Source organism: Dipodomys spectabilis, unplaced genomic scaffold, assembly GCF_019054845.1.
Source record: "Dipodomys spectabilis isolate Male_0828 unplaced genomic scaffold, ASM1905484v1 ptg000230l, whole genome shotgun sequence".
Lineage (NCBI taxonomy): Eukaryota > Metazoa > Chordata > Mammalia > Rodentia > Heteromyidae > Dipodomys > Dipodomys spectabilis.
In genome coordinates this window covers 271,906-299,108 of record NW_024870907.1, presented here as the reverse complement: position 1 = coordinate 299,108, position 27,203 = coordinate 271,906, and the positions used below count along the sequence as shown (strand labels likewise).

The 27,203-nt window shown below is 51.3% G+C and overlaps 2 protein-coding genes across 5 annotated transcripts; both read right to left on the bottom strand.

The window, feature by feature from the left end:
• Positions 1-895: 895 nt before the first annotated feature.
• Positions 896-14,378, bottom strand: LOC122123665 (mitochondrial dynamics protein MID51). 4 transcript variants are annotated; one of them, XM_042698084.1, is made up of 6 exons: positions 14,291-14,378; positions 7,781-7,931; positions 4,774-4,951; positions 4,327-4,589; positions 3,372-4,079; positions 896-2,289 (listed from the first exon to the last, which is right to left on the bottom strand). In XM_042698084.1, exons 2-6 carry the CDS (start codon positions 7,922-7,924, stop codon positions 2,275-2,277), a joined length of 1,308 nt encoding a protein of 435 aa, XP_042554018.1. In that variant the 5' UTR covers positions 7,925-7,931; positions 14,291-14,378; the 3' UTR covers positions 896-2,274. The 4 variants fall into 4 exon arrangements, with proteins under 4 accessions (XP_042554018.1, XP_042554016.1, XP_042554017.1 ...); XM_042698082.1 differs by having other exon boundaries at positions 896-4,079; XM_042698083.1 differs by having other exon boundaries at positions 896-4,079; positions 14,287-14,373.
• A 28-nt stretch (positions 14,379-14,406) lies between these two features.
• On the bottom strand, positions 14,407-14,619 carry LOC122123668 (MIEF1 upstream open reading frame protein). Its single transcript, XM_042698089.1, has one exon. The coding sequence runs from the start codon at positions 14,617-14,619 to the stop codon at positions 14,407-14,409; it is 213 nt and encodes a 70-aa protein (XP_042554023.1).
• Between the last annotated feature and the right edge of the window lie 12,584 nt (positions 14,620-27,203).

Genomic DNA, 27,203 nt, shown 5'->3' with positions numbered 1-27,203 from the left:
TGACTCCAAATCTACCAGCAAACACATCGACCACCACCAAAGGGCAGGCAAGTGACTACAAGGCAAGTTGCAGGATTGGCCTCTGGGACAATAAGTTAAAGACTACAGCCAGTGCTGGTGGCTCACACCTGTAATCCTGGCTACTCAGGAAGCTGAAATTGAAGGATTGAAGTTCAAAGCTAGCCTGGGCAGGAAAATCTTATGACACTGTCATTTCCACTTAAACATCAGAAACCTGGAAGTGGTACTATGACTCAAAGTGGTAGAGCATGAGCCTTGAGCAAAAGAGATGAGACAGTGCCCAGGCCCTCAGTTCAAGCTCCACGACCTACCAAATAAATGAACAAAAAATAAATAAAATAAAGACTACAAGGTGATCAAGAGGAAAAGGTAATATTCCCCAGTATGAAGCTGACAACCAAAAGCCCATCTGTGGTATATAGAGCATTTATACAATGAGCATGTAAAAGCATTGCAGATGCTCAGTTCTGTCTGGTACAGAGGTCAGCTCTAATTCCGTTAAGTCTCTTACATCTTCCTTGACCTTGATCTTCACACAAAAGGCCAGAGTTTGGAGCAGAAATTCTTGGCCAAGTCATAATCCCTAGGAAGGTATAACATGGAAAGGGCAGCAGACACATACAGGGTCCCTACTTATGCCCTTGATTCTGAGGTGAGTCCCCTTTGGAACCATCTGAGCTCTGGAGTGGAGAACAAGGGAGCAAAATAGCTCATGTGAGTATCAAGAGCCAAGACCCAGGAAACACAGGTTTCCTCAGCACAGTGTCTCCAAACGTGAGATTCAGGCTTTCCCATTTCTAAACTGTCACAGCCAACCATATAAAGATACTGCTGTTCTAGATTTTTTTTTTAGGAAGGGGCAGCCAGACCAAAATAAATTTGTCATTTATTAAGTGTTTAAGACAACAATCAATACTTTCAGGCACTGGGTTTGCTAATCTAGATAGTGCCAAAAAATGGTCTCCAGATAGACAAGTAGGAGTTACCTAATCCTTCAGACAGAAGTGGGAGTTACTGAACAAAAAAGGCAGACCTTAGAGACAGCCACTGCACTTCCCCCAAGGGACAATGCTGTCCTGCAAGCATCTCAGAGCCTATGGATACCACCTACGTTGTTACAAAAAAAAAAAAATGGCAACAGGGCCTGCCCAGTCAAGGCCTTGGAAGCAGCTCTTGCTTTTGAGATGAGTTGTGGTTCTGATTTTGTGCAACAGTCAAGAGCTGGGACTGCCCTCAGCCAGGAGGTAAAAACATGGCACTTGACTTGGGTAAGTTGGGACTCTAAAATCTTGAGGGTCTTTAAAGCTCTTTCCAGTGTGTTACATGAAATTTGACTAAAGATGACAGCTTGGGGAATGTTTCCATTTTGTAATACAGTGTATCTCAACAGAGAACATCCATTTTGGCAGCATTTTATCAAGCTTCTCCTCCAAGAGACACCCCAAGGGGGTGAAGGGGCTGCAGATCCCTCCGCGTGAGGCACCTCCCCCTTCCTCTACACGGAGCCCACAGGAGCGTTTACTTACACACACACACACACACATACACACACACACACACAAAATCTCAAACTCCCATTTGACTAAATAGCCAGGGTGGCATGCTGGCAATGCCTTCCGTACACAAGAGAAACAACTGAACTCCAAGGAAGCCTTGGGGGGGGGGGAGTCAGGAACACAGACATAATCCAAGGTACCCTAGTTAACCTCCTAACCCATATCAAAGGGGGCAAGCTTCTGCCTCTTCCCCCTAAGCCTGGGAGTTCAAGGAATGTCATTGAGGTGTTGGTTCACATCACCACGAAGGGCTGAGACCACTGCTCAATCTCTCAGACAGAGAGGTAGTAAGAAGAGATCAAGTAAGACCACAACCGGACAGATAAAATAATACTGGATAGACGGTCACTCTCCACACACAGGAAAAGACGAGAAGACACTGACATGGTGTAGTCAACACTTCTCCCCACCTAGGACACATTTAATTACCATAAATAGTGCAATTTTAGCAGCGGAAAATAAGACGGGGCGTGGGAAGTGCCCGCCTCCCTCCCCTGTACGTTTATGTGTGCTCTCTTCCCAAGTAGCACCAACTGCCCCGGGTGGCAGAGAGAGGACAAGAGGGTGGGGCCTGGCCGTGTTCACCTGCCCTCAGAGGTGCCTGCTGGGCTCCGCCAACACTCTGCTCCCTTGGCTGAGGTGGACATGGGGGAGGGAGGGTTTGGCCTGGGGCGTGTTCTTGCTGTAAGGCAACATCCTAGAAAGGCAGGGCCTGTGGGGGGAAAAAACAGGGTCACTGAGCCCCAACTGGCCACTGGGCTTTCCAGCTGACACTCAGCCCCCAGCCACCCTCCCTCGGCCTCTACTGCTAAGGCGCTGTTCCTGCAAGGCCTTCTCCTATTGGCAATCAAGTGAATGAGTGGGGCCAACAATCTGGAAGTACTGTGCAGGCAGCCCTTCCCCCCGCCAGCCTGGCTCCAAGACCCACAAAGGAGACACAGATGCGGACATGGAGGCGCTCTGAGCAGCTCCACACCCACCCACCACCTTCACTCTCACTGATGGCTACACCAAGACACCATCCCTAAACAACTCCACATCCAGTTTCTGCTGGGGATCAATTCAGTGCCCTCCCTCCCCCAAGAGGTGGTCTCAGCACGTATGCGTGTAAGTTGCTCAGATGGATGCAATGGGCTTGCTTTCTAGGAACCAGGCTTTTCCTCCAACCTCAGCCCCCGAAACCCTAAATACTGCCTCAGCATTCATTCTGCAGAGTTCAGCTTGCAAACAATCATGGCTCTTCTGTGACATTCAACTGAAAGGCAATGTGTTGATTAGGCAGATATCCTGCAGAGACAAAGCAAAACACAAAAAGAACAGAAGGGAAAAGATGGAGAAACACTAAATAGGAAGATGCACATGGGCAGAGCACAAAGAAGCAGGAAAACTGGGCCTGATGCCAACCTCCAGGCCCTGTCCACAGCTCAGGCCAGTGCTCCACCGCCCATGCAATCCCAGAAACCAGCGGAGAGGGTGGGGAGGGGGGTTAGGGGGAAGCACAGTGTTTGGTAACAAAAATAGAAAAGGGTGAGTGAAAAAACAGGAGGTGGAGATGCCATTCTTATCAGCCAGCATGAAGTGGCCAGCAGGCAGGAGGCACCTGGGGACCTGCGAGGCACCAACCATGCAACCAAGTGTTTCTAACACAGACTTTGGGGGCCTGACCTCCTAACGCAGCTTTGGCCTTCACCTGCCCTACGTCTGTAGCAGCACCTCAGGCTCAGAGAGCGAGCAGTACAGAGTGTACCCCAGCTCATCTATCTCTTCGGGGGTGAGCTCTGCCAACAAGTTCACCTTAGGGTTCAGTGCACTGGGCAGGACTCCGGCCTCTAAGTAGCTAATGAGTCCTCTCAGGGCCTGCAGAAAACGGTCGGCCAGCATGTCTGGGGACCAGTCAGCCTCCTCCTGGGCCAAGTGGAGGATGACATTGGTCAGCTGGCTGGCAGTGAGGTGACCCAGAGCTGGAGTGGACTTGCATATGGCCTTGAGGATCTTGAGGCACAGAGACCGGCAGCCCGAGTCAGCCTGGTCCAAAGCCCGCAGGCGTGCCGTCTCCGCGGGACGCAGACTCAGCCGCCACAGGTTGTCGTACTGAGCTAGCCGGTGTGGCCTCGCCACCAAAACGGTGTCACCCAGGGTCACCGATGGCAGGAAGTCAATGACCAGATGCTTGTCCCGTTCATACTGCACCTCTAGCGTCAGGGCCTCTGGGGGCGGTGCTGGTCGGATCACGTAGTCCAAGAGGGAGCCTATGGCCGGCCAGTTGATGGAGCCGGCCACCACCTTCTCGAAGGTGTCGGCCACGGTCTTTGGAGAGAGGTAGCCCCCCACCACGCAGCGGTCCCAGTAACTGCTACCACGAGGAAAGTACTCTGGGTTCTCACGACGAACCAGGAAGAAACCAGGGACGTTCATGATGGTGTCCTCGCCAGGGATGCAAGACCACAGGTTCTGCTCCAGCACAAGTGGCACGATGAGCTGGATGTGGTCAGCCGTCACCACCTGCCAGCAAGAACGACAGCTTCTGAGGGCTGACTGACCTGCCCAAGAGACCTGCTCTCCCAGCAAGACGGACGCTAACGGCACAGAGCCCATCCACCTGATGAGGACACCAGAAAGGGAAGGGACAATGCCAACGAGGCAAGCCGCCGCAGGGCACGGGATGCACAGCTGGCCCCGGCCTTTCGGGTCCTGACCAACCACGCTGCTGGGTGCGCTGCCCCACCCGTGTAGACAACAGCCTCGTTACCTGCAGGTCGTCATAGAGGCTGCCACTCAGGTACATGTCCCGAAGGGGCATGTCAGGCAGCTTGGCCCGAAGGAAGCTCCGCAGCTCAGCACATATGTCCACGGCAGCTTGCTTGGCCCGAGCCTGCTCTCCGGCAGGGATGGCTGCCCGGTTCCGGTAGTAAGAAAGCAGTTTCTCCTGCAGGGACATGCGGAGTCGTGACTTCTTCAAGTCCACCTGGCCCTTCCTGGCCAATGGCTTGGGCCGGGGTGGGCTGAACGTATCTGCCAAGGCAAGAAAGAAAGGCGTGTGAGCTCTTCCCACGCTTGCTCAGTCTGCGCTGCCTCACACCAAGGGCAAGTGCCAGCTTCACCTGACACATCTGTGACTGAGAAGCGTCTGTGTAACACGCGAGTAGCACAGCACCGGCGTCCACAGGCAGGCCCAGCAGGGGCAGCAGCTCCTCACCTGTGTCGAAGGCTGCTGAGTCGGTGGGAAGGGTCTGCAGGGAGCGGCTCAGGCCTGCCTTCATGTCCCTGTTGAGCATTCGGGGGGAACCCATCCAGTTTGGTTCTTCCCAGCTCCTTTTCCCTGAATGGCTCAGGCGGGTAGGGCTGGTAGGGGCACTGATTGCCCGGTCGTACATCTGAAACAGCAGAGAGGATCCAGAATACATGCCAACCTTCTCTCCTTGCCCTACCGACTCAGATCAATTTTTTTTTCAGTTCTCAGGATTGAACCTAGGCCTTGTACAAAAATTAGGTCAAGGGGCTGGGAAGGTGGCTCAGTGGTAGAGTGCTTGCCTTGCATGCATGAGGCCCTGGGTTTGATTCCTCAGCACCACATAAGCAAAAAGAAAAAAGCTGGAAGTGGTGCTGTGGCTCAAGTGGTAGAGCGCTAGCCTTGAGCTGAAGAGCTGAGGGACAGCGCCCACGCCCAGAGTTCAGGCCCTACGACTGGACCCAAAAAAAAAAAAAAAATTAGGTCAAGCATGCTACCATTGGGGCTTTTTAGTATGTGCTGATCTTGGGGCTCCAACTCAAGGCCAGAGTGCTATCCCTGTGCCAATCTTTTGCTCAAGGCTTGTTTTCTACCACTTGAGTCACAGATCTACTTCTAGGGTTTTTATGATGGTTAATTGAGTAAGAGTCTCACACTTTCCTGTCTTTGAACCATGATCCTCAGATCTCAGCCTCCTGAGTAGCTGGGATTCCAGGCGTAAGCCACCAGCGCCCAGGAGATGACTGAGCTTTTAGACTACAGAATACATTGCTCTATGCAGAAAAATCTCAGAAAATGCTAATTGAAAGTTATAAACAGATTTGTCCACAATGCTACAACCCAGAGAAAATCATTATGATCAGGTATTTTTCTTTCAAGAAATATGTATTAATATAATCAGGATCACGTTCTCTATACGTCTTTTTTTTTTGGTCAGTCATGGGGCTTGAATTCTGGGCCTGGGCGCTGTCCCTCATCTCTTCAGCTCAAGGTGAGCGCTCTACCACTTGAACCACAGCACAGACTTCCAGTTTTCTGGTGGTTAATTGGAGATAAGAATCTCACGGACTTTCTTGCCCAAACTGGCTTTGAACCGCAATCCTCAGATCTCAGCCTCCTGAGTAGCTAGAGTTACAAGCATGAGCCACTGGTGCCTGGCTCTGTATACTTTTTATTTGTACCAATCCTGGGCTTATACTCAGGGCCTGGGCGCCGTGCCTGAGCTTTTTTTCAGCTCAAGGCTAGAGCTCTACCACTTACGCCACAGCTCCACTTCCAGCTTTTAGATGGTTAAATGAAGACAAAAAGTGTTAGGGCTTTTCCTGCCCCAGCTAGCTTAAAACCATGATCCCCAGATCTCAGACTCCTGAGTAGCTAGAATTACAGGTAGCTCGGTACTCAGCATATTCTATGAGCTAGTGAAACTGGATTTTTCACAACACAATTTTGAGCTTGTCCTAACACTAACGATGCTTCAATTTTTTTCTGACTACATAACATTGTACCTATAAATTTACCATGTTGAACACTGATTCATTTACCCAAGTAGTATGCCAAGAGGATTGGTTTCCAGTCACACCAAGGATACCAAAATCTTCCCTTATATAAAATGGCACAGTAGTTGCATGCAACCTACATGTATCTTCCTATATACTTTAAACTGTTTATTTTTAGCTTTTTTGTTTGTCCTGGGGCTTGAACTTGAGGTGTAGGTACTGTTCCTGAGCTCTTCTGCTCAAGGCTAGCACTCTACCACTTCCAGCCTTTTCTCGGTATTTTATTGAAGATGAGAGCCTCATGGACTTTCCTGCCCAGCTGGCCTTGAACCTCAATACTCATATCTCAGTCTCTTGAGTAGCTAGAATTATAGGCATGAGCCACCAGCACCTGGCTTTAACGTAACATTTCAATGGATTTCACTATGATTTTTTCAGGTGTCTATAATATACTTTGGTTCAAGCTGTATACTTTAAAATTTCATTCACTTATTTCATATTGCCTGTATTCTCCTAGTAGACTGAAATTCCATGAGGGCAGGGACCAGACCTCTTGGATTTTCTGTATTCTTAATACCTAGGACAATGCCCAGCACCCAGCAATCCATAAACTACAGGCCGCCTGCATCGTGGGCTCCACACCCATTGATTCATTCAAGGACAAACTGATCAAATGTCTTAAAAATAAGAGTAGTGAAATTATTCTATTAAAAAAAAAAGGAGGAGGAAGAGGAACAAGAAATAAAATGTGCAGCCAGGTGTCAGTGGCTCTTGTATGTAATCCTATGAGACTAGGGTTCGTGGACAGCGGTTCAAAGCCTGTCCAACCAGAAAAATCCAGAAGATTCTTTATCTTCAATTTACCACTAAAAAAGCAAAAGTGGAGCTATACCTCAAGTGGTAAGAGTGCTAGCCTTGACCAAAGAGCTCAGGAATGGTAGCCAGTTCAAGCCAGAGTTCAAGCCCCAAGACCAGCACACACACACAAAAAAGTACAATGTGCTGTTGCTACTTTAAAATAGTCAATTCCCAATTTTTACTTGTTGTCATAAACTTTATCCGTCTCTCCATTGAATTCTTTGTTGGTCATGGGGCTTGAACTCTGGGCCTGGGCACTGTCCCTCAACTCTTCAGCTCAAAGCTAGCGCTCTACCATTTGAGTCACAGCACCTTTTCCAGTTTCTCATGGTTAATTGGAGATAGGTATCTCACGGACTTTCCTTCCCCGGGCTGGCTTTGAACTGTGATCCTCAGATCTCAGCCTCCTGAGTAGCTAAGATGACAGGTGTGAGCCACAGCGCCCAGCTCCCATGACTCCTTTACAACAGACCTCCTAAAGCCTCGTGAGTTCTTGTCTAACCATGCCAAGCCCCCAGGCTGACTCCACCAACAATGTCAAACCCTAGTGCCAAGAAAGGGCTGCACGCTGCAGAGCCACCTCTCCACCTCCCATCCCAGCCCTGCCTGCACACACTTACCCGCTTAACCGCCAGCGTGGCAATGCCCAGCATGGCGGCTCCGCCCACCCCCAGCACCAGCCGGGCATTGGAGAGCACAAAATCGATGGCCGTCCCGAGGCCATTGTCGTCCTTCTTGCCTTTGCGCTCACCGGCGCCCGCCATTGCTCACCTGAGAGCGAAGACAGAACACAGCCATCACCAAGGGCCCTCAAGAGCCCACCCCTTCACCTCCTCCCCATCAGGTCCAGTGTTCCTCTTGCCTCTAGCACTGCCTGCTCTAGCGTCCAGAGGGAGGTACCATGCCCCATGATGCATTGACGCAATGGTGGCTCACGCCTGTAATCCTAGCTACTCAGGAGGCTGAGATCTCAGGATCCCAGTTCAAAGCCAGCCTGGGCAGGAAAGTCCGTGAGACTCTTATCTCCAATAAACCACCAGAAAACTGAAAGTGGCGCTGTGGCTCAAGTGGTAGAGTGCTGGCCTTGAGCTGAAGAGCTGAGGGACAGCACCCAGGCCCAGAGTTCAAGCCCCATGACCAACAAAAAATAAAAAAGTTAAAACAATTTAAAAAAATAAAAAGCACCGAGTCTGTTATCAGCCCTTTTTTATGGTACAGTGAAGTGTTCCACCAAACAACACAGTTAACACCCCTTCTACTCCTTCACAATGGTAAAGAACATGTAGACAAGGCTTCCTTCATTTGGCCACTACTTTGTGGAAGGTCACAAGTGAGAAGGAGCTGGGCATGCTCACACCCACCTGTAATCTCTGCGCTTGGGAAGTAAAAAACAAAATCATTGCTGACAAGTCCGAACTATCTTTTCCCTCATAAGAGTTCAGAACCTAAGTGTCGCCTTCCTTTCTTCTACCATATGTGGGGGGGGGGGGGGGGGGGGGGGTATGTGTGCATGAAAGACAGAGACACTGAGAGAGAGAGAGAGAGAGAATGTGTGTGTGTGTGTGTCCTGCGGCTTGAACTCAATGCTGTCCCTGAGCTGCTCTTGCTCAAGGTTAACCCTCATCACTTGAGCCACAATGCCATTTCTGGCTTTTTCTAAGGAATTCATTGGAGATAAGAGTCACAGACTTTCCTGCGTGGACTGACTTTGAACCAGGATCCTCAGATCTCAGCTTCCTGAGTGGCTAGGATTACAGGTGTGAACCACCAATGCCTGGCACATTTGCAGCTTTTTCATAGTTTGTTTTATTATAGGTAAGAGTCTTACGGACTTTCCTGTCCAGGCTGGCTTTGGATGATCATATTTCAGCCTCCTGAATAGCTAGGATTACAGGTTTGAGCTACCAGTGCCTGACTCCTCTACCTTTCAGTCAATAAAAGTTTGAAGCTAAGGATATAGTGAGACAATCTGGCCAAGCAAAATGTATTCCTACTTCAGCCAAGTACTAATGGCGCACACCTGTAATCCTAGCTACTCACGAGGCTGAGATCTAAGGATCAAGGTTGAAAGCTAGCCTGGGTAGAAGAGTCCCTGAGAGACTCTTATCTCCAATAAACAACTCAAAAAAGCCCGAATTGGTGCTGTGGTGCTCAAGGCATTAGCCTTGAGCATAAAGAGGCTCAGGGACAGCACCCAGGCCTTGAGTTCAAGCCCCAGGACGGCCAAAAAAAAAATCCTGAAATTGAGTGCTTGCCTTGATACCAGCCTAATTAGCTGGGTGACCTCAAATGAGTTACTTTATCTACCTGTTAGTTATGAAAAGGGATAATGATCCCTATAGAGGCCAAATGATAGGGCTGTCGTAGGAAAACACCTGCTACAATACTATGTTCCAACACTTTATAAACTGTAAACATGTTCCACAAAAGAGAGCCATGATTAAGTTTTTAAAGATTTCCGCACACAGGACAAAAGGTCAGCTTCCACAGAGCAGCTGTCAATGCACACTTCACCTTCTGAGGTGGAGCTCAAAGGCCTCTGAAACTCACCCTGTAGCTATCCTGGGACCAAAATTAAGCAGAGTAGAAGGCTTTTCCTGCTGTAATGTAATGCCCTCACCAACCTTCCAAGGACAAGGTGGTGACCTGGACGACATGTGCACAGCTCCACCATGAAGGCATGGCCCTATGCTACAACTTACTCCAACCTGTTCAAATGAGCCAGCCCCTGCTCCATATTCCCTGCATTCAATGCCAGCAGCTGCACCAGCCCACAGGCCACTCAGCCCCTGGCCAAAAGGGCCAGCCACTGGCTCCTTGGGGAAATCAAGGAAGAATATTTGTCAAATGGGTACAGGTTCAAATTTCTGGTTTTCAAAATTCTAGAAATTTTAGAAATCTTTTCTACAAATGACTTCCTACTACTTAACTATGCACTCCTATTTAAAAATAAAAAAGCCAGGTGCCAGTGGCTCATAGCTTAATCCTAGCTATTCAGAAGGCTGAGATCTGAGGATCACAGTTCAAAACCAAGCCAAAAAAAAAAAAAGTCCGTAATACTCTTATCTTCAATTAACTACCAAAACGCCTTGAGCCCAAAAGCTCAGGGACTGTGCTCAGGCCCTGAGTTCAAGCCCCAGGACCAGTACAAAAGAATTAAAAAGGTAGAGAGGAGATAGCCATCACTCCAATACGGTAAGCATCCTCACATTTTAGATTCCTAACTTAATGGCACAACTAGGAAAATACCAGTTCTAAATGTTTACTGTCTAGCAAGTCACAGGCATTTCGGTAAACGTGTCTGAATTGAGGAAATGTGAGAATAACTGTGAGTGTGAACAGCCAGCAAACACCCTCCACAGTGAAGGCCTCTGACCCCAGCCCTCACCGTTGGCAGAGGCAAGCCATATAAACTTGAAGTCTTTTTCTCCCAAAGCCAGTCACAAAGCAAAGGCTAAATACATGACTCTAGGTGCTAGATGCGGCTCAGTAGAAGAACACTTGCCTAGGATGTGAGAAGCTCTGGGTTCAAGCCCTAACACCAAAAAATAATAATAATAATCTTGCTGCAGCCGGGCACCAGTGGCTCACCCCTGTAATCCTAGCTACTCAGGAGGCTGAGATCTGAGGACCGAGGTTCGAAGCCAGCCCGGGCAGGAAAGCCTGTGAAACTCTTATCTCTAGTTAACCACCAGAAAACTGGAAGTGATGCTTTGACTCAAGTGGTAGAGCACTTGCATTGGGCTGAAGAGCTCAGTGACGGCGTCCAGACCCAGAGTTCAAGCCCCACAACCAACTTAAAAATCATCATTTCTTGGGCAATCTGTACACTAATTCTCTTAAACACACACACACACACACACACACACACACACACACACACACACACACACACACACACACACACACACACACACACACACACACACACACACACAGAGGGAAGGGGAGGGGAGACACTAAAGGGTCCTAGACAGCTTGTACCTCACCTCTTTCTATCTTCTCTCCATTAACCACTAAGTCCTAAGCATTTGGGGAACATTCTGGCACTCACCGCTACATTTGACCCAGTAAGTATCTGTTGCAGGAATGAATTATTAACCCTGTGGAGTAGATTCTTCTTGGTGGCAAAGTATAGCACCCAATCAAAAAAATTAGAAATACAAAGATTTCAATACATGATCATTTCTCCTTGGGATCCAAGCCATCACTCCACCCTGTTCCTGCACTGCCGAAGGCGAACCCGCTAATCAATGTAAGTCGCTGAGAAACAAAAGTCTTTATGTAGAAGTTCCTCCTTTTCCCCTCCCCGTCAAAAACAGCACCCTCTCTCCAAACGGCCAGCCTCACACAGCAGCTGCCTGCCTCTCATCCTGCCTCAGGGACTGGCCGCCAAGCCCCGCTGTTGTACAGGCTGTGTTTACAAGCAACCGCCCCACCACCTCAGTTTCTCAATCCACTTGGCCAAATTGGTGCCTCTATTTCTTTTTTGTGTATGTATGCCCATTAGGGGGCTTGAACTAGGATCCTAGGTGCTGTCCCTGAGCTTTTGTGCTCAAGGCTAGTGCTCTACCACTTAAGCCATAGCCCCACTTCTGGTTTTTGCTGATTAATTAGAGAGATCAGTCTCAGGGACTTCTGCCAGAGCTCACTTCAAACCACAATCCTTAGATCTCAGACTTTTTTTTTTTTTTTTTTTTTCTTTTATTGGGTCCAGTAGTGGGGCCTGAACTCTGGGCCTGGGCACTGTCCCTCAGCTCAAAGCTAACGCTCTATCATTTGAGCCACAGCGCCACTTCCGGCTTTTTTCTTTTTGCTTATGTGGTGCTGAGGAATCGAACTCAGGGCCTCAGGCATGCAAGGCAAGCGCGCTACCACTGAGCCACCTTCCCAGCCCTAGATCTCAGACTTCTGAGTAGCTGGGACTATAGATGTGAGCCACAGGCGCCCAGCTGCTGCTTTTACTTTGTCTCACTAACTTACTGTCTCCACACTATTCTGGCACATGTTAAGACACAGACTTGCTGTCATTTCTTTCTTACAAAGCTGGAGTGGTGCCTAGTGTACTAAACAGGGTATCCTTCTACACCTGGCCTGACTTCCAACTCCTGTCATTTGCCTCACAGGTCCGCCATTCTAGCCACACCACACTTGTTTCCAGACCACAAGTTTCCAGTCCCAGGCATCTGCTTATCTGTTCCGCTGTCCAGCAAGCCTCTCCGGAGGCAGGCCTTCAAGGTCCTTCTTTCCACGGCCACCTGTGATCCCCTCCCACCCCATACCCAAGGCGGGCTATCTTTACCCCTGTCTGCCCAGCTCTTTATGCACAGCACTACCAGGATGATTTCCAGTTCCTTAATGGGCTGGAGCTTTCATCTCTGTCCCTAGAGACTACAGAATAACAGGGCCACACAAGGAACTCTGGGAAGGATGCTGAATTAGCGTCATTATGTTTTAGGGAAGACTTCTTGGTAAGACTAGCTTCCAAAGATATAGGACTACCATACATCTTACCAAGGACTACTGCCAGAGTTGTGTGTGCACTCTCACTGTAAACTGAGGGGGCCGGTTCCATTTCACAAATGACAAAATGAAAGCTTAGAGACATGCCCTAAATCCACAGCTGTTAGTAGCAATGCCAGTATTTGAACCTAGGCCTCAAACTCTGAAGTCTATATGTTACACTTGCTGTAACAACAGTAATGTTTTAGGGAACTTGATCTGATCTGATATACTGTTGATCAGACAATAAATAAAGAAAAGAATGAGTCAGATTAGAACTGAACTCTAGTGAATTTAAGGAGTATCTTTTCAAACATGTTCATATGTAAAATATTCTATAAAATGATTACAGTAATTCTATTTTAGTGAGGCCTAAAATTCAGGACCTTAGGTTTTTTTTTTTTTTTTTTGGGGTCCGGTCCTGGGGCCTGAACTCGGCCTGGGCGCTGTCCCTCAGCTCTTCAGCTCAAGGCTAGCGCTCTACCACTTGAGCCACAGTGCCACTTCCGGCTTTTTTCTTTTTGCTTATGTGGTGCTGAGGAATCGAACCCAGGGCCTCATGCATGAAAGGCAAGCGCTCTACCACTGAGCCCCAGGACCTTAGGTTTAAACATAGAACTTCCCTATGGCCCAGCCATACCACTCGAGCATCTACCCAGAGCATAACAAGTCAGGATATGGTAAAGATACTTGTGCATCCATGTTCATTGCTGCACTATTCACAATAGGCAAGTTATGGAAACAGCCCAGATGGCCTACAATAGATGAGGGGATCAATAAAATGTGGTACCTATACACAATGGAAATTTACTTATCCATTAGAAAGAATAACCTTATGTCATTTGCAGGGAAATAGATGGACCTAGAATAACTGTTAATTGAGGTAAGGCAAGCTCAGAGAGATAAACAACATGTTTTCTCTCCTATGTGGAAGCTGGATCTAAAATACAACTGGACACGATAACCTATACAGAACAATAGGCATTCACACAGAATCAGACTAACAGAGGATGCTCTTAGGGGAAGAACCCAAAGGTGTAACTCCCCTGAACATTTAAAATACTATTCATCAAAATGAATTCCAGGAAATGAAAATGTGGGTTTTGGTGGTAGGGTGATTTTTTTTCAGGGGGGTGGGGTACAAAGGAAAAGGCATGGGGGGAAGAAGAATAAACAAATGCAATAATGCTGTTCAGTATATACTGTGTGGAAAATGACGTATGTAACTAATGGACAGGGACGGGGGGACGGGGAATTAGGGGTGACATTGTCCAAAAAAAGAAATGTACTCCATACCCGACTTATGAAATGGTAACCTGTACAACACCTTAATAATAAAACTTTTTTTTTAATTCAGGGCCTATTTTTCTCAATTAGAGAACCCATTTTAGGGCTAAGCATGGCTCAAGTGGCAGAGCACTTGCCTCAGATGCTCAAGGCCCTGGGAATGACTGCCAGTTCTGCAGAAGACAGAGAGAGCGAGCTTCTGTTCAAACATCTGCTATTTCCTCAATGGAATTCTAAGGGCTAAAGGAACTTAAGAACTGTAGTCACTAAGGAAAGCTTCTCCCCTTCCTAGTACCCCATATCAGAAAACCAGACACTTCCAGGAAGAAGGGCCTACGTACCTGAGGCGTTTTACTGCATCTGTGAGGTGGGAGTGAGAGAGGGCAGGAGTGTCTGCTGAAGGCACCTTTGTCCTCCTTCCCTTGGAATTAGGGTATGAGGGGAAAAAGAGAGGGTCCTAGATGAGCCCCCCTAACTTGCGGTGAAGGAAGACCAGCCCCTTCTCTAGCTGCTTCTCCCGGGCCACAGGATCCTCGAGCTGCTGATTTTTCCGGAACTCACGGCGGATAGTAGCAAAGTAGAAGTCTCGATCAGTGTAGCGGAGCTCTCGGCCTTGGCGCAGCAGAGCCCTGTAGAGACTCAGCACCGCCTCTCGGCTCCACGGGGCCATGGGGGACTGGCAGGGGCGAGACGTGGCCTTCTAGACAGAAACAGGAAAACGTAGTCAGAATTAATGCAATAGCGTTTATAGACACAGTAAGCTAAGAGTTCTTAATCCAAGATACAGAGACTACCCAGGTTACACTGACTTCAGGACCGAGCTAGGACTACATCCCAGCCTCCCCAAGATCCCCTCAGGGAAAATGCAGGTTAGGGTGCACCAGGACTTGGTAACTATACCCCCTGGTCTTGAGACCTGACTCAGTCACTTACCTGCCACAGGCTTTGGGTAAGGTACTTAACCCCACTGAACAGCAGCTTCTCACTTGTATACTAGAGGTAATGGCAACTACCACTTAAGGTCATTGTGAGGACTGTCCACAGGAAACACTTATATATAATAGAACTCTACCACTAGATGTGGCTCAGACTGGCGGAAGGCAAGGACTCAGCCACACTCTACTTCAGGAATTATCTCGACAGGATTTCCACTTGACTAGTTCCTCTTCAAAGTGAGGCTGCCTTGTATTTTGCTCAAGTGGTTCACCTAAACATCAAATGTCAATGTATGGGAACATGCTCAGAACAGCACTTGATACACACTCAATACCTCTATCACACATAGAGCAGCTCCCACTAAATACCACACGCCATTATAAATTAAATGTCACCGCCTTCAGTCAGCACCTATAAACTCTTACACAGGCAGGGACTGGGAAGGTGGCTCTGTGGTAAAGCACTTGCCTTGTATACATGAGGCCCTGGGTTCGATTCCTCAGCACCACATAAGCAAAAAGAAAAAAAGCCGGAAGTGGCGCTGTGGCTCAAGTGGTAGAGCGCTAGCCTTGAGCTAAAGAGCTGAGGGACAGCGCCCAGGCCCAGAGTTCAGACCGGACCCAAAAAAAAAACTCTTACACAGGCAGTGTTAGCACATGTTAAGTGCTCTGTCATTCGGCCTGGCACTGGTGCTCACACCTGTAATCCTAACTACCCAGGAGGCTAAGATTTGAGTAGCAACATTTGAAGCCAACCCCAGTAACAAAGTGTCTGAGACTCTTGATCTCCAACTGGGCACCAAAAATCCACAAGTGGGGCTGTGACTCCAGTGGTAGAGAGCTAGCCTTGAGCGAAACAGCTTGTAGACAGCACCCGTGCTCAAGCCCCAGTACCGGCACACACACATACACACAAAAAATGTATGCTGTCATCCATTGTTACATGTTAACCAAAAGCCTAAGAGGAGGTCGGGGTTCCTAAGTGGTCATCTGCGGAGAAGGGCTACCCCAGTGCTGGGGTGCTCTACGCACACCCCAAATAACAACTAACTCATCATCCCCATTTAAAGTGGAGCAACTGAAGCTAAGAGAGGGAAGTCACCTGCCCACAGGCCACGGCTGTAAAAGGGGGGCGGGGAGGGTCACCCTGGGCGGGGCCCTTCCAAAATGTTCAGCACTTCTGGGCGCTCCAGGAACTTTCTTAGCCGGGAAGTGGTACACACCGGTTCAAAACGATGCTGAATTGAAAAAAGAAAAAATCCTCCCGCTACACACACGCGTGCCCGCGTGCAAGAATGATTCCCCCCCCCCCCACTGTTACAGAAACGGGCCTGAGCGGGAGAGCCGAGCGCCTGCAGACAAACACTGTGGACTTTGGGCCCCAGCCTCGGGTCTCGCGGGCGTCCCGGCGCCGCCGGCCTCGGCCGCACCGGGGTCGCCCGGCCCGGGGCTTCCCGGGGGAGCCGGGCGGCTCGGACACCCCCACGCCCAGGCCGCCTCGCCGGGGCGCCGGGGGCGCGGGCCGCCGGCCCCGGGGTGGGCCGCGTCGGGGGGCCCGGGGGCGCCCCGGGCGCGCTGGGCGAGCCCCCCACGCCGGCGGCGCCCGGCCGGGACGGACGCGACGGGACCCCCGCAGCGCCCCGAGGCGAGGAGCGACGAGCCGCCGGCCGCCGGCCGCCCTCGACCCCTCCGCCCCTCACTCACCGCGGGCCGCGCGCGCTACCTCTGCTTCGGACTCGCCTCTCGCCCAGTACCTCGCTCGGGGGTCACCCGTCAATATGGCCCCTTTACTTCCGGGGCACGACCTCGCGCACCAAGCCGAGGGAGGGACGCCAGGGAGCTCAGAGGCGGGCGGAGGTGGAAGGACTTCCGGTCTGCGCTTCTGGTCTCCCTCCCGAGGTAGGGCCCCGCCCCTCGCGGGACTCCGCCTAGATCGCATAGCTCCGCCCCGCTTCGTGACGTCACCCGCCCCTGCGGGCCCCGCCCCCTGGTGAGTCACTGAGCGGGGGTCGGGCGGTGGGCGCCGCGTGGGCACCGAGTGGACCTAGGGGAGCGGACGTGGGTGTCCTCACACCCTGGCCAGGCCGCAAAGACGTCGTCCCCGGCTGCCACCTGCTGCCCGCCCCTCTCTGGTCAGTTCTGGCCAGCCCCTCACCATCTGCTGACCCCCCCGCCCCCCCCCCCCACACACACACAGGCCAGAGTCTATCACTAATGCGTTATTTCTTCTCCTGGCCTTCAGAGTTCTTCCATATACACGTTCTCGGATCTCTTTCCTTCCATCCCTCCGTGCTGTTCCTGCTCCAGGCCCCTTGGCTCCTGGCAAACCCCTACCCTCCCTTCAAAGCCCACCTCAAATGTCCCCACCCAAGTCTTTCCAGCCCCTTCTTTGCTCTTCACACTGAAATACCTGCACCGGGTGGCAGCTGTTTTTAACCCATTCAACAACAACCCCTGGTGGCTTCATTCACTTTCCTGGCTGGCTTGGGCCTTTGGAGTCTAGATAGCTGCCCTGAGGGTACAGGTACCTTTCCTAGCCTTTCTGGGCTGAGGAATTAACTGGGGGGGGAGGAGGGGAGAGAAGGAGTGAGCAGAGCTGTACCTTTCTGCCACAAATCTTGGGCCTCTGATGTGCAAGGTGCTGCTGTAGGTGCAGGAGAAATACCTGGCACTTGTCTGGCCTGGACAAACCAGAAGGGAGGATGGGGTGAGGGTGGCAGATGTCCTGGTGTGGGCACCTCAGTGGTTCTACAGCAGCCTGGGGCAGCCAGGCAGTGAAGGGAGAGGACAGCGATGTGTGCAAAGGAGCGACCATCCATCGGACTCAGTGCTTTACAAAGTTTTATGTCAGCATCCAACCCAGCATCCCAACAGTATCGGTGTGTGTACGTACACCAATACACCAGCACTGAGGCTTGAACTCAGGGCCTGAGCACTGTCCCTTAGCGTTTGTGCTCAAGGCTAATGCTTTACTAATTGAGCCACAGCTCCACTTCCAGTTTTCTTCCTGGTTAATTAAAGATTAACTGAAAGCCAGGCGCCAGTGACTCACACCTGTAATTCTAACTACTCAGGAAGCTAAGATCTGCGGATCATGGTTCAAAGCCAGCCCAGGCTGGAGAGTCCCGTGAGACTCATCTCCAGTTGACCACCAGAAAACCAGAAGTGCACTGTAGCTCAAAGTGGTAGATTGCTAGCTTTATAGCTCAGGGACAGTGCCCAGGTCCTGAGTTCAAGCCCCATGACAGAAAGAAAAGAAAGAAAGAAAGAGGGCTGGGAAGGTAGCCCAGTGGTAGAGTGCTTGCCTTGCATGTATGAGGCCCTGGGTTCGATTCCTCAGCACCACAAGCAGAAAAAGCTGGAAGTGGCGCTGTGGCTCAAGTGGTAGAGCCCTAGCCTTGAGCTGAAGAGCTGAGGAACAGCACCCAGGCCCAGAGTTCAGGCCCCATGACCGGCCAAAAAAAAAAAAAGGAAGGAAGGAAGAAAGTCTCACTGAGTTTTCTACCTTAATTCTCAGATCTCAGTCTCCTGAGTACTCAGAATTGCAAGCATAACACCAGCACCCAATTGAGTATCCTAGTTTTAGAACTGAGAAAGACCTAGACAGCCTCAGGAATTCCTTTGAGCCCTGAGCTAGGCGGCCAAGAGCCTGGTGGCTGAGAACACGAAACACAACCCAAGTCCATCTTTCTCCCAAGTGTGTGTTCTTCCCATTCTCGCAGGCTGCCCTACTTTATTCTTTAAAGAAATGATTTTGTGACCCAAATAAATCTTAACGTGACATTTCCAGCTAAAAGATCAGGTAACCAACCATATCTCTCCTGACCTTCCTTATCTATAGAGTGTCTGTGTGTGTGTGTGTGTGTGTGTGTGTGTGTGTGTGTGTGTGTGTACTGGGCTTGAACTCAGGGATGAGCACTGTCCCTGAGCTTTTTTGCTCAAGACCAGCACTCTATCACTTGGGCCACAGTACCACTTCTGGCTTTTTAGGTGGCTCATTGGAGATGAGTCTCATAGACTTCCCAGCCCAGGCTGGCTTCGAACCAAGATTCTCAGATCTCGGCCTTCTAAGTAGCTAGGATGACAAGTGTGAGTCACAGCTACCTGGCTTTTGGAATATTGTTTTAAGGATGGAAGGACAGAGGGAGATTCCTTTGGAGGTATTCCCTCCTTAGGCCCAGTCCCTCCGCAGCCACCTGGCACATCAGATTCTGCATTTCACTTCCAGATCACAAGGCTTCTCCCAGCTCTCAGTGCTCCTGGGGCAATGGGGGATGGGAAAAGGTCATTGCCACCACCTAATTGTATCCAGAGGATGCTCAGAGGCCAGAGACCCACAGCAGAGACACTGACCCACATCTCAGGGCTCTACTGGGGTCCATGTGATGAAGGGCATTCTGGGATATCTTGGCTGAGAGTGCAGGATTGATGAACTCCTAGGACTCCCAAGCAGACTTTGGAAACCAAGGACACCAATTCCAGGACAAGACCTCAAGAAGTCCGAAGCCTCAGTGGTCAAGGGCAAACTGTTGGGACAAAACTGAAGAAAACATTTTCGCTAAATGACCCAGGAGCACCAACCCTGGTGCTTGCAATGTGTTATCCAGGGAGTCACTCATGCGGCATTTATTGAGCACCTAGTATAAAGCAGGTCTAAGAAGGGAATACAGAAGTGACATGTCTCCCTCAAGTTCAGAATCAGGGCAAGATGGACAGGCGTGCAGACAGGGCTGGAGACAACTTTACAGGTGCTGTGGAGCTGAGCAGAGCCTGGAGGTGAGCACAGGGCGGGGGTGGGGGGTGGGGGGGGGGAGGTGAGACCTGAGGCTGGACAGGTGGGCATGCTGGACTTGAGAGGAGAGCGAGCAGACGGGGTGAACCTCAGGTGCGTTCACCAAAGTCTGGCACAGGCTGTGGCTTTGCATTCAGCCACACAACAGTCCGGTGACTCCCACAAGGCTCTCCGCGCCCCTGGATCTTAGTTTCCACCTGTGAATGGAGGGAGTGGTGAACAAGCCGAGGAGAACTATTTGCTGTGAGCATTGTCACTGTGGCGGAGGGCTACAGAGCACGGCAGACCAGTGATGGGACCCGGTGGCCCCTTCAGGGCCCAGCTGGCCACAGTCTTGAGCATGAATCTGACCCGAACACCAGTGAGGAGTCCACGCCACGGTCAGACTTGTGTCTTGGAAAGAGGAGGCTGAGGCTTTGTGGGGACAGCAAGGGATAACACTTATTAAGCGCCTTCTGTGTACCAGCATTTACTTACATGCACCAATTCCCCTAATCCCTTTTTTTTTCCTGGTGCTAGTCCTCAGCTTTTGTGCTCAAGGTGAACGCTCTACGGCTCTACCACTTGAGCCACAGCACCACTTCCGGTTTTCTGGTGATGCATTGGAGATCAGAGTGTCATGGACTTTCCTGCCTGGGCTGGCTTTGAACCACGATCCTCAGATCTCAGCCTCCTGAGTAGCTAGGATGACAGGCGTGAGCCACCCGCGTTGCTGGGACTTTAAAGAGCAAGTTGGAAGGTCAGAGAGGGACAAAAGCTAATTGTATGTGTTGTGTGTGTTACCTGGGTGCTTGGCTTTGGGTTGTCATGCTGGGGGGTGGAGAGGAACCCAGCTCAGGAAAGGAAGTTGCAAAAGCCAGAGAGAGAGAGAGACACAGAAGAGACCTGACAATCAGTCAGTGCCCCTTACTCCTGGGTAGCAGCAACCTAGGCCTCTGCTAGGGACAAAGGAGCCTGCAGTTTGCAGGTGCTTTCCGTTTCTTTGCCCAGTGGGAAGGTGGGAGGGGGTTGAAAAAAATTGAGCCCATTTGTTTCCCTGAAATGGTGGAGGATGACTAGCGAATGTCGCAACAGAAAACTCCAGCCAGCCAGGCCCGCCTCACGGCCTTGTGGCCCCTAGGGGATGACCCGGGCAGCCCAGTAATGGAGCCACCGCCGGCTGCATTCAGAGCAGAAAAGCCGGCCAGGGACTGAGCAATGTGTCACAAAGCCAGCCGCTCCCCTCTTAATGAGTATGCCGTCATTCGCTGTCATCGATCTGTTATTCTCCGGACTAAAATCAGATCTCCTTGGATAGGAGAGAGCCCTGCCCACCAACATTAGCCTGTGAAATCTTAGCAGCCCCTATTAAGCCTGGAGGTGTTGCAAAGGTCAAAGGGAATGTAGGACTGTGCACTAACACACACACACACACACACACAAAGAGATCATTGGCACAAGGCTTTGGCTCAGCAGTAAAGCAACTGCCTAGCAAGTGCAAGTCCCTGAGTCCAAACACCAGTACTAACAGGACGAGGAGAACTATTGGAAGAAAGGATGCTGGACAGAGCAGTGCCACGGGTCTGCGACATTCCCTTCTTTCCATGCATCCTTCCACACCCACAAGAAGGAGAAAGGAAGCATCATGCTCGCTGAGCAAGTGAGGAATGAAGGCCACGTCTCAGGCAGTCGTCAGTCATGCAATTAGCCGGGAGAGGGGTGGGGGCACCTGAGTTGTTAGAGCCTAACTCTCCCAGTAGCCATTGGAAAAAGGGGAGGTAGAATCAAGAAGCACCTGAGGACTTGTGGGTGGGAGAGGAGGTGTTGGAAGTGGGGTGCAGAGTAGAGGGGGGGGGAAAGAGTTTTGGAGAGGACACTGAGTCCAGTTCTGGGCTGGAACTGGAGAGAGGAACCCCTGGAGAGATGGGGCAAGCCCATCTTGGGGAGCAGCAAGCAGACCTGTGGGCTCAGGACCCCGCCCTGGGGAGCCCCTTCATTGCTAAAAGGGGGCGGGCGGGGGAGTGAGTCCGGGAAGTAATGCCACAGAGAGAGGAAGAAGAAAGCCACAAGACAGATGTGTCACAGCGGCTGAGGGAGGAAGGGATGCGTGACCTTGGCCGTCACCTGGGCCACATCAAAGGGGATGGAAGGCAAGGATAGGCTCATGGTCCTGGGTTATGAAGGAAGCACTCGCCAAGCTCCAGGCTCTGTTTCAACCTCTGAACATTCTCACAATGTCCTCCTCTGAAAATCCAAGCCCACGAGTTCCAGGGGCCAGGACTTTTACAGAGACAAGCTCTATTTCTCCTGTGCTGAGTGTGAAGGTGAGAAGGTGTGATGTCTGGAGCTGTTGCTGCTATTCTGAAGACATGAGGAATAAAGTGATGTGAGAATAGCTGGGAAATGGGGCTGTACGGAGCCCATGAGTTTTGGGCTGCACCCAAAGTCAACCTTACCATTAGAAAGCCAGTAAATTCATTCTCTGATGGCTGTCTAACTAGAGTTGGCTTTTCTGTCGTTCATGATAAAAGTGTATTGGCTACCTTCTTTTATAATTAAGCTGCGTAACAAACCACCCCCTAGCTTGGAGGCTTAAGATATATGAGCAAGTGTGCAGGCCAGACTTGACTGGGCGGTTCTTCTGGTGTCCTGTCGGTCAGCTGGGAGCCATGGGGCAAGCAGGCCACACCTCAGAGCCACAGCAGCATGGATGCATGTCGCTGATGATGTGTTCAGAAGCTCTTCCTGGCCTAGAGCAAGTGTTTGGAAAGTGGTTTATGCTACAGGGTTGACAGCCAGAGTAGGTACAAGGAATCAGGGAAAAGATGAGTTTTTTTAAGTAGCTTAGTCTCCTCATCTGAGTTTGTGTGATGTTTCCTCGGGATCAGACTTGAGGCAGAGTTTTGTCGGTGTTGGTGGTTGTGTTTTGTTTTGTACCAGTTCTGGGGCCTGAACTCAGGGCTTAGGCATTGTCCTTGAGCTTTTTTGCCTAAGGCTAGTACTTTGCTACTTGAGTCACACCTCTATTTCTGGCTTTTTGTTTAATTAGGGATGAATCTCACAGACTTTTTTCTTCTTTTTGTCAGTTGTGGGGCTTGAACTCTGGGCCTGGGCGCTGTCCCTCAGCTTTTCAGCTCAACGTGAGAGCTCTACCACTTGAGCCACAGCACCGCTTCTGGATTTTTTTTTTTTCAGTACTTAACTGGAGATGAGCCTGGGGGACTTTCCTGCCTGGGCTGGCTTTGAACTGCAATCCTCAGACCTCAGCTTCCTGAGTAGCTAGGATTATAGGTGTGAGCCACCAATGCCCAACTCCCTTGAGTTTTAGGAGATTTTGGGTGTATACTTGGGGTGGATCGAAAGGTTCCACTTGAGTCTGAGACTCAGGTACTTTTATTTCATTAAGTGTATTAAGTATTCTAGGGAACAGTTTTAGTCATGAGACTTGGGGTGGAAGAGAGCACCCATTCTCACCCTGCTTCTGCACATCCAGGCACATCACAGACACAGCGTGTGCTTCCTGGACTCTTGAGTCACTCCAGGCTGACCACCACTCGGATCCTGTGTTTTTCTGCTCCCCTTGATGGTGAGCCTTTCCACACTGGTCTCTCTGGCCACCTGTCCTGGCACTGTTCAAGCCCTGGCCTAGTTAGGAGCCTTAGCTCTGCCATGGCCCGTCTTGCTCACTCACCTGTTCATGTGGCCACTGCCACATGAGTCTGTGGCTTCTCCAACTCTGCCTGGCACTAACTGAACATCTAAGGTTAGTGTCTATGCTCCGTGCCCCATACCCACCAAGGGGAATGACGGGAAGGGGGAATCTTTTAGCTCAAAATAGTAACTGATGTCTAGCCTGGTGCTGATGGCTCACACCTGTAATCTTGAGACCTGAAGTCTTCAGTTCAAAGCCAGCCAAGGCACAAAAGTCCACACAATTCTTATCTCCAATTAACCAGCAAAAAAACTGCAAGTGGAGCTGTGGCTCAAGTGGTAAAGCACTAGCCTTGAACAAAAAAAAAGAACTAAGACAATGCATAGCTTGAGTTCAAGCCCCAATACTGAGCATGCACGCATATGCGCGCGCGCACACACACACACACACACACACACACACACACACTCTCTCTCTCTCTCAAAACAGTAAAGTTTGTAAATACTGACCATGATTCTCAGGACTCCATTGCCAACAAGACCTTAAAATGGCCAGCGAGTTGCCAGCGCCACCTTGTGGTCAGGTTGGCATATGTACGCCTCCTCTTCCCAGCCCTGAAGAGAGGGCGCTCCCAGTATTGCTCTTCCCTGGGCTTGGGTTTGGAAGTGTGGCTGCAATCCTAGGTGTCTGGGAATCAAGGTTAAAGCAGGCATAGTGGAGACTGAAGTCCCTGCTTGGGCCACACTGCTGTCATTCCTCCAGAACCCCTCCCCCCACAGGAGCCTGTACCTACCTGGAGGAATGCCAGTGCTGACTCCCAAGGCAGGAGAAGGCCTCCAGGAAGCCCCTTACATCCCAAGGTCTCGCGTGGCTTAGGGATGGAGATATAGCTCCAGAAGGCTGACGTCACCCCAAAAGGCTGGCGGAGATCCAGGTCTGTAACCTAAGCAGCTGTGTAATCTGTTGTTTATCACCTCTGGCAGATGCTGGGGGTGGGCAGGCACATGGGGCACTCGTGTTGATGATGTAAGACCAGAACTGCCACCCCCCCCTCCCTGCCACCAAAGCTCCATCCAGATCCCCAAAACATCCCTGATGATCTCAGGAGGTTGGCACCAGTACACCGACACAGGTTTGTGTCTTCCTTGTACAAGATGTGGCACTGAATCTTCTATCCCGGAGCCTGTACCCACCTTCTGGAAGGAAGGCTGCACCCTGCCCCCCCTCTGTGGGTGACTGTGTCTCAGAGTGAAGGGGCTCAGTGCAGCCCCCTTCTCCCCAAGGCCCAGAGCCCCCCACTCCCGGCCCACCCGAGGGCCCACAAACCTGCCCCACGCGCACATGCTCCAGACTTTGCGGCTGTTTTTTATTAATATTATCTTTTCCTTTAAGCATCCCTTTAAGGGTGAAATGAAATCCAACCATTTGCAGAGAAAATGATTTCAGAATGTACATATCGATTTTCCTTTACAAAAAAAATACTATTATTATCGGTGTCCTTAAATTATACATTTCCCAGGGCCTAGCCTTCTATGTGAGCGAGTCCTGTCTCCCCCACCCTGCCTCTCACTGTTTTCCCCAAAACTTCCCCCGCCACCCCTCGAAGCCTCTGGAACTGACACAAGCTCAGCGTAGACACGACCAGCTGGAGGCCCTGCATCGACTTGGGGCTAGTGTGCCTACGTTCACATTGTTCTTCTTCCCTTCATATTGGGGGTGTCCTGGACTCCCTGTCCCCCCCCAACAAGTTCCCAGTGTATGCTATGGTTAAATGTTGGCTTCACCCCGCCCCCCATGGCCAGGCCTGCATGCCCCTCGCTGCTCTGACCACAGGCCAGACTCCTGCATCCTTCTCCTGCCCCAGAGCTGGTGAATACGGGCCAGGGCCCTGCCAGCCACGGGGGCCAGAGATACGGGGTGACGATGCTGCCCAGAACGCAGGGGTGATGCGGGAGTCGGCTAGAATGCCTGTCACAGGGTGGGCAGAGGTGGTTGGCGAGAGAAAAGGGCCCTGGCCTGGAGTGCCTGGGCCCAGAGACACCTGTCCCAGGCTCACCTGCACCTCCAGGGGGCGCTGCTGAGACTTGGAAGGGGGAGTTGGGGTGGGGGGGAGGCATCTACTGGGTAGAAGGGGAGAGGGGCCGTGGGGACCCTCAGCCTGCTGCGGGAGCTGCTCTGAGGCAGGCTCCTCATGTACTGAGCATGGGAGACATCCGGTTCCTGGGGAGGCAGGTAGGGCAGGAGGACACAATGGACCGAGGGGGCAGGGAGGGGAGGAGATGGACTCTCAGCCCTCAGGAAGGACTCCCATTCCTCAGACCTAAAAACAGACCCCACATCCCCTAGAGCTTTGCTCTCTAGGCATCCTAGGGCTTCCTGCCTCAGTTATCTTGGAGAGTCACAGATCACGTGGCCACAGCTCCAGGTCCTGGGCTCCCATGCCCACCCACAAGCGTCTATGTACAGGGACACATGGATACAGACACGTACAAATACACACCAAGCATGCACCCATGCCCATAAATATACACACGCGCACAGACACGTACCATTCCACAGGCAGCTCGGCACGCAGGTGTCAGGGGCCATGTCTGTGGGTGCCTCGGAAAGGGGGGGGCGCCCACCCACCACAACCCTGCACCCCAGTCCTAGGCAGACAGGAGGGGAACGCAAAAGTCTGAACAATGAGGAGTGAAATAATCGTTTTCACCCCTCCCCAAGAGACCGGTGCCCGTTCCCTACACCCAGCCTCTTTTGTTGTCAGCCCGAAACACCTCATCTTCCTGCTGGAGACTTCCAAGTGTTTGGATTACAGGTGTGCACCACAGCTAGCACCCTTTCGTAAGGGTACTTCTAAGATGAGGCTGGGAACATGGCAGCCTCTCTGGAGACTGCATTTCCCAGTTTCCTTTGCAGCTACTTGTGACCACGTGACTATATCCCGACCAATGAGATGCCACCAGAGGTGGCATTTTTCACAGTAAAGGGTGTGCACTCCCTTGCCTTTCTACGTTTTCTGGATGCATGTGTGTTGGTGGGAGCTGGAGCAACCACTCTGAGGGCAGAACTGGAAGGTGGGCTTGAGGGACAGTGGCACTGCCCTGCCAGCTCTGGTCCTGCTAAACAATCTAATTAGATGTGTGAGCATCTGGCTTAAACCACCGTGTTCTGGGGGCTCTCCCGGCAGCTTAGAAACTGCTCTGACAAACACATCCCTTGGCCCCACAAGGCAAACTAAGAGGAATGGGTTGACATAGTACTGGCCTTGATGTCCCTCCTTGAGCCTAGAAAAGCCTCACGCCCCGTCCAGGCTCCTCGCCAGGCCCCAAGCAGGGACACAAGTGTGGGGTGGTTGCACATGGGAAGAATGGTGCGCTGGGGAGAGGAGGCGGCGGCGGCGAGGGAGGCTGGACCGAGGAGGATGGGACTTCAGCCACCCCCCCCCCCACTACGGCTACTGTCCCCCAGCCTCCCCACCCTGAGAACTGGACTCCGGAAGTCCTCACAAGCTACAGAGCCAACAGCCCACAAGACAGCAAAAGAAAGGGAAAGGAGGAACCTCGAAGCCTAAAGGAGAGGGACCTGAAAGAGAGGCAGCGGGACCCAGGCCGGTCAGCTCAGCCGGTGGGGGGTGGACGGGGCGGACGAGGCCAGGCCTCACCCTTCCTGAGGACCCCCAACATGGCGTTCACTCCTCCACCTCCCCCAGCTCCCGGTCCCATCGCCGGCTCCCGCGCCCGGCCGTGTCCCTGTGTGTAGGCCCCGAGGCCCAGCCCAAGGCCCACCTGGCCCGGGGCAAAGGCTGCGGTGGCTCCTCTCTCCTGGCAGGATTGTTTTTATTACTATTAGTAATTTTCCTTCGCTTTTGTTCGAGGGGAAAGACTTGATCCTTTGAT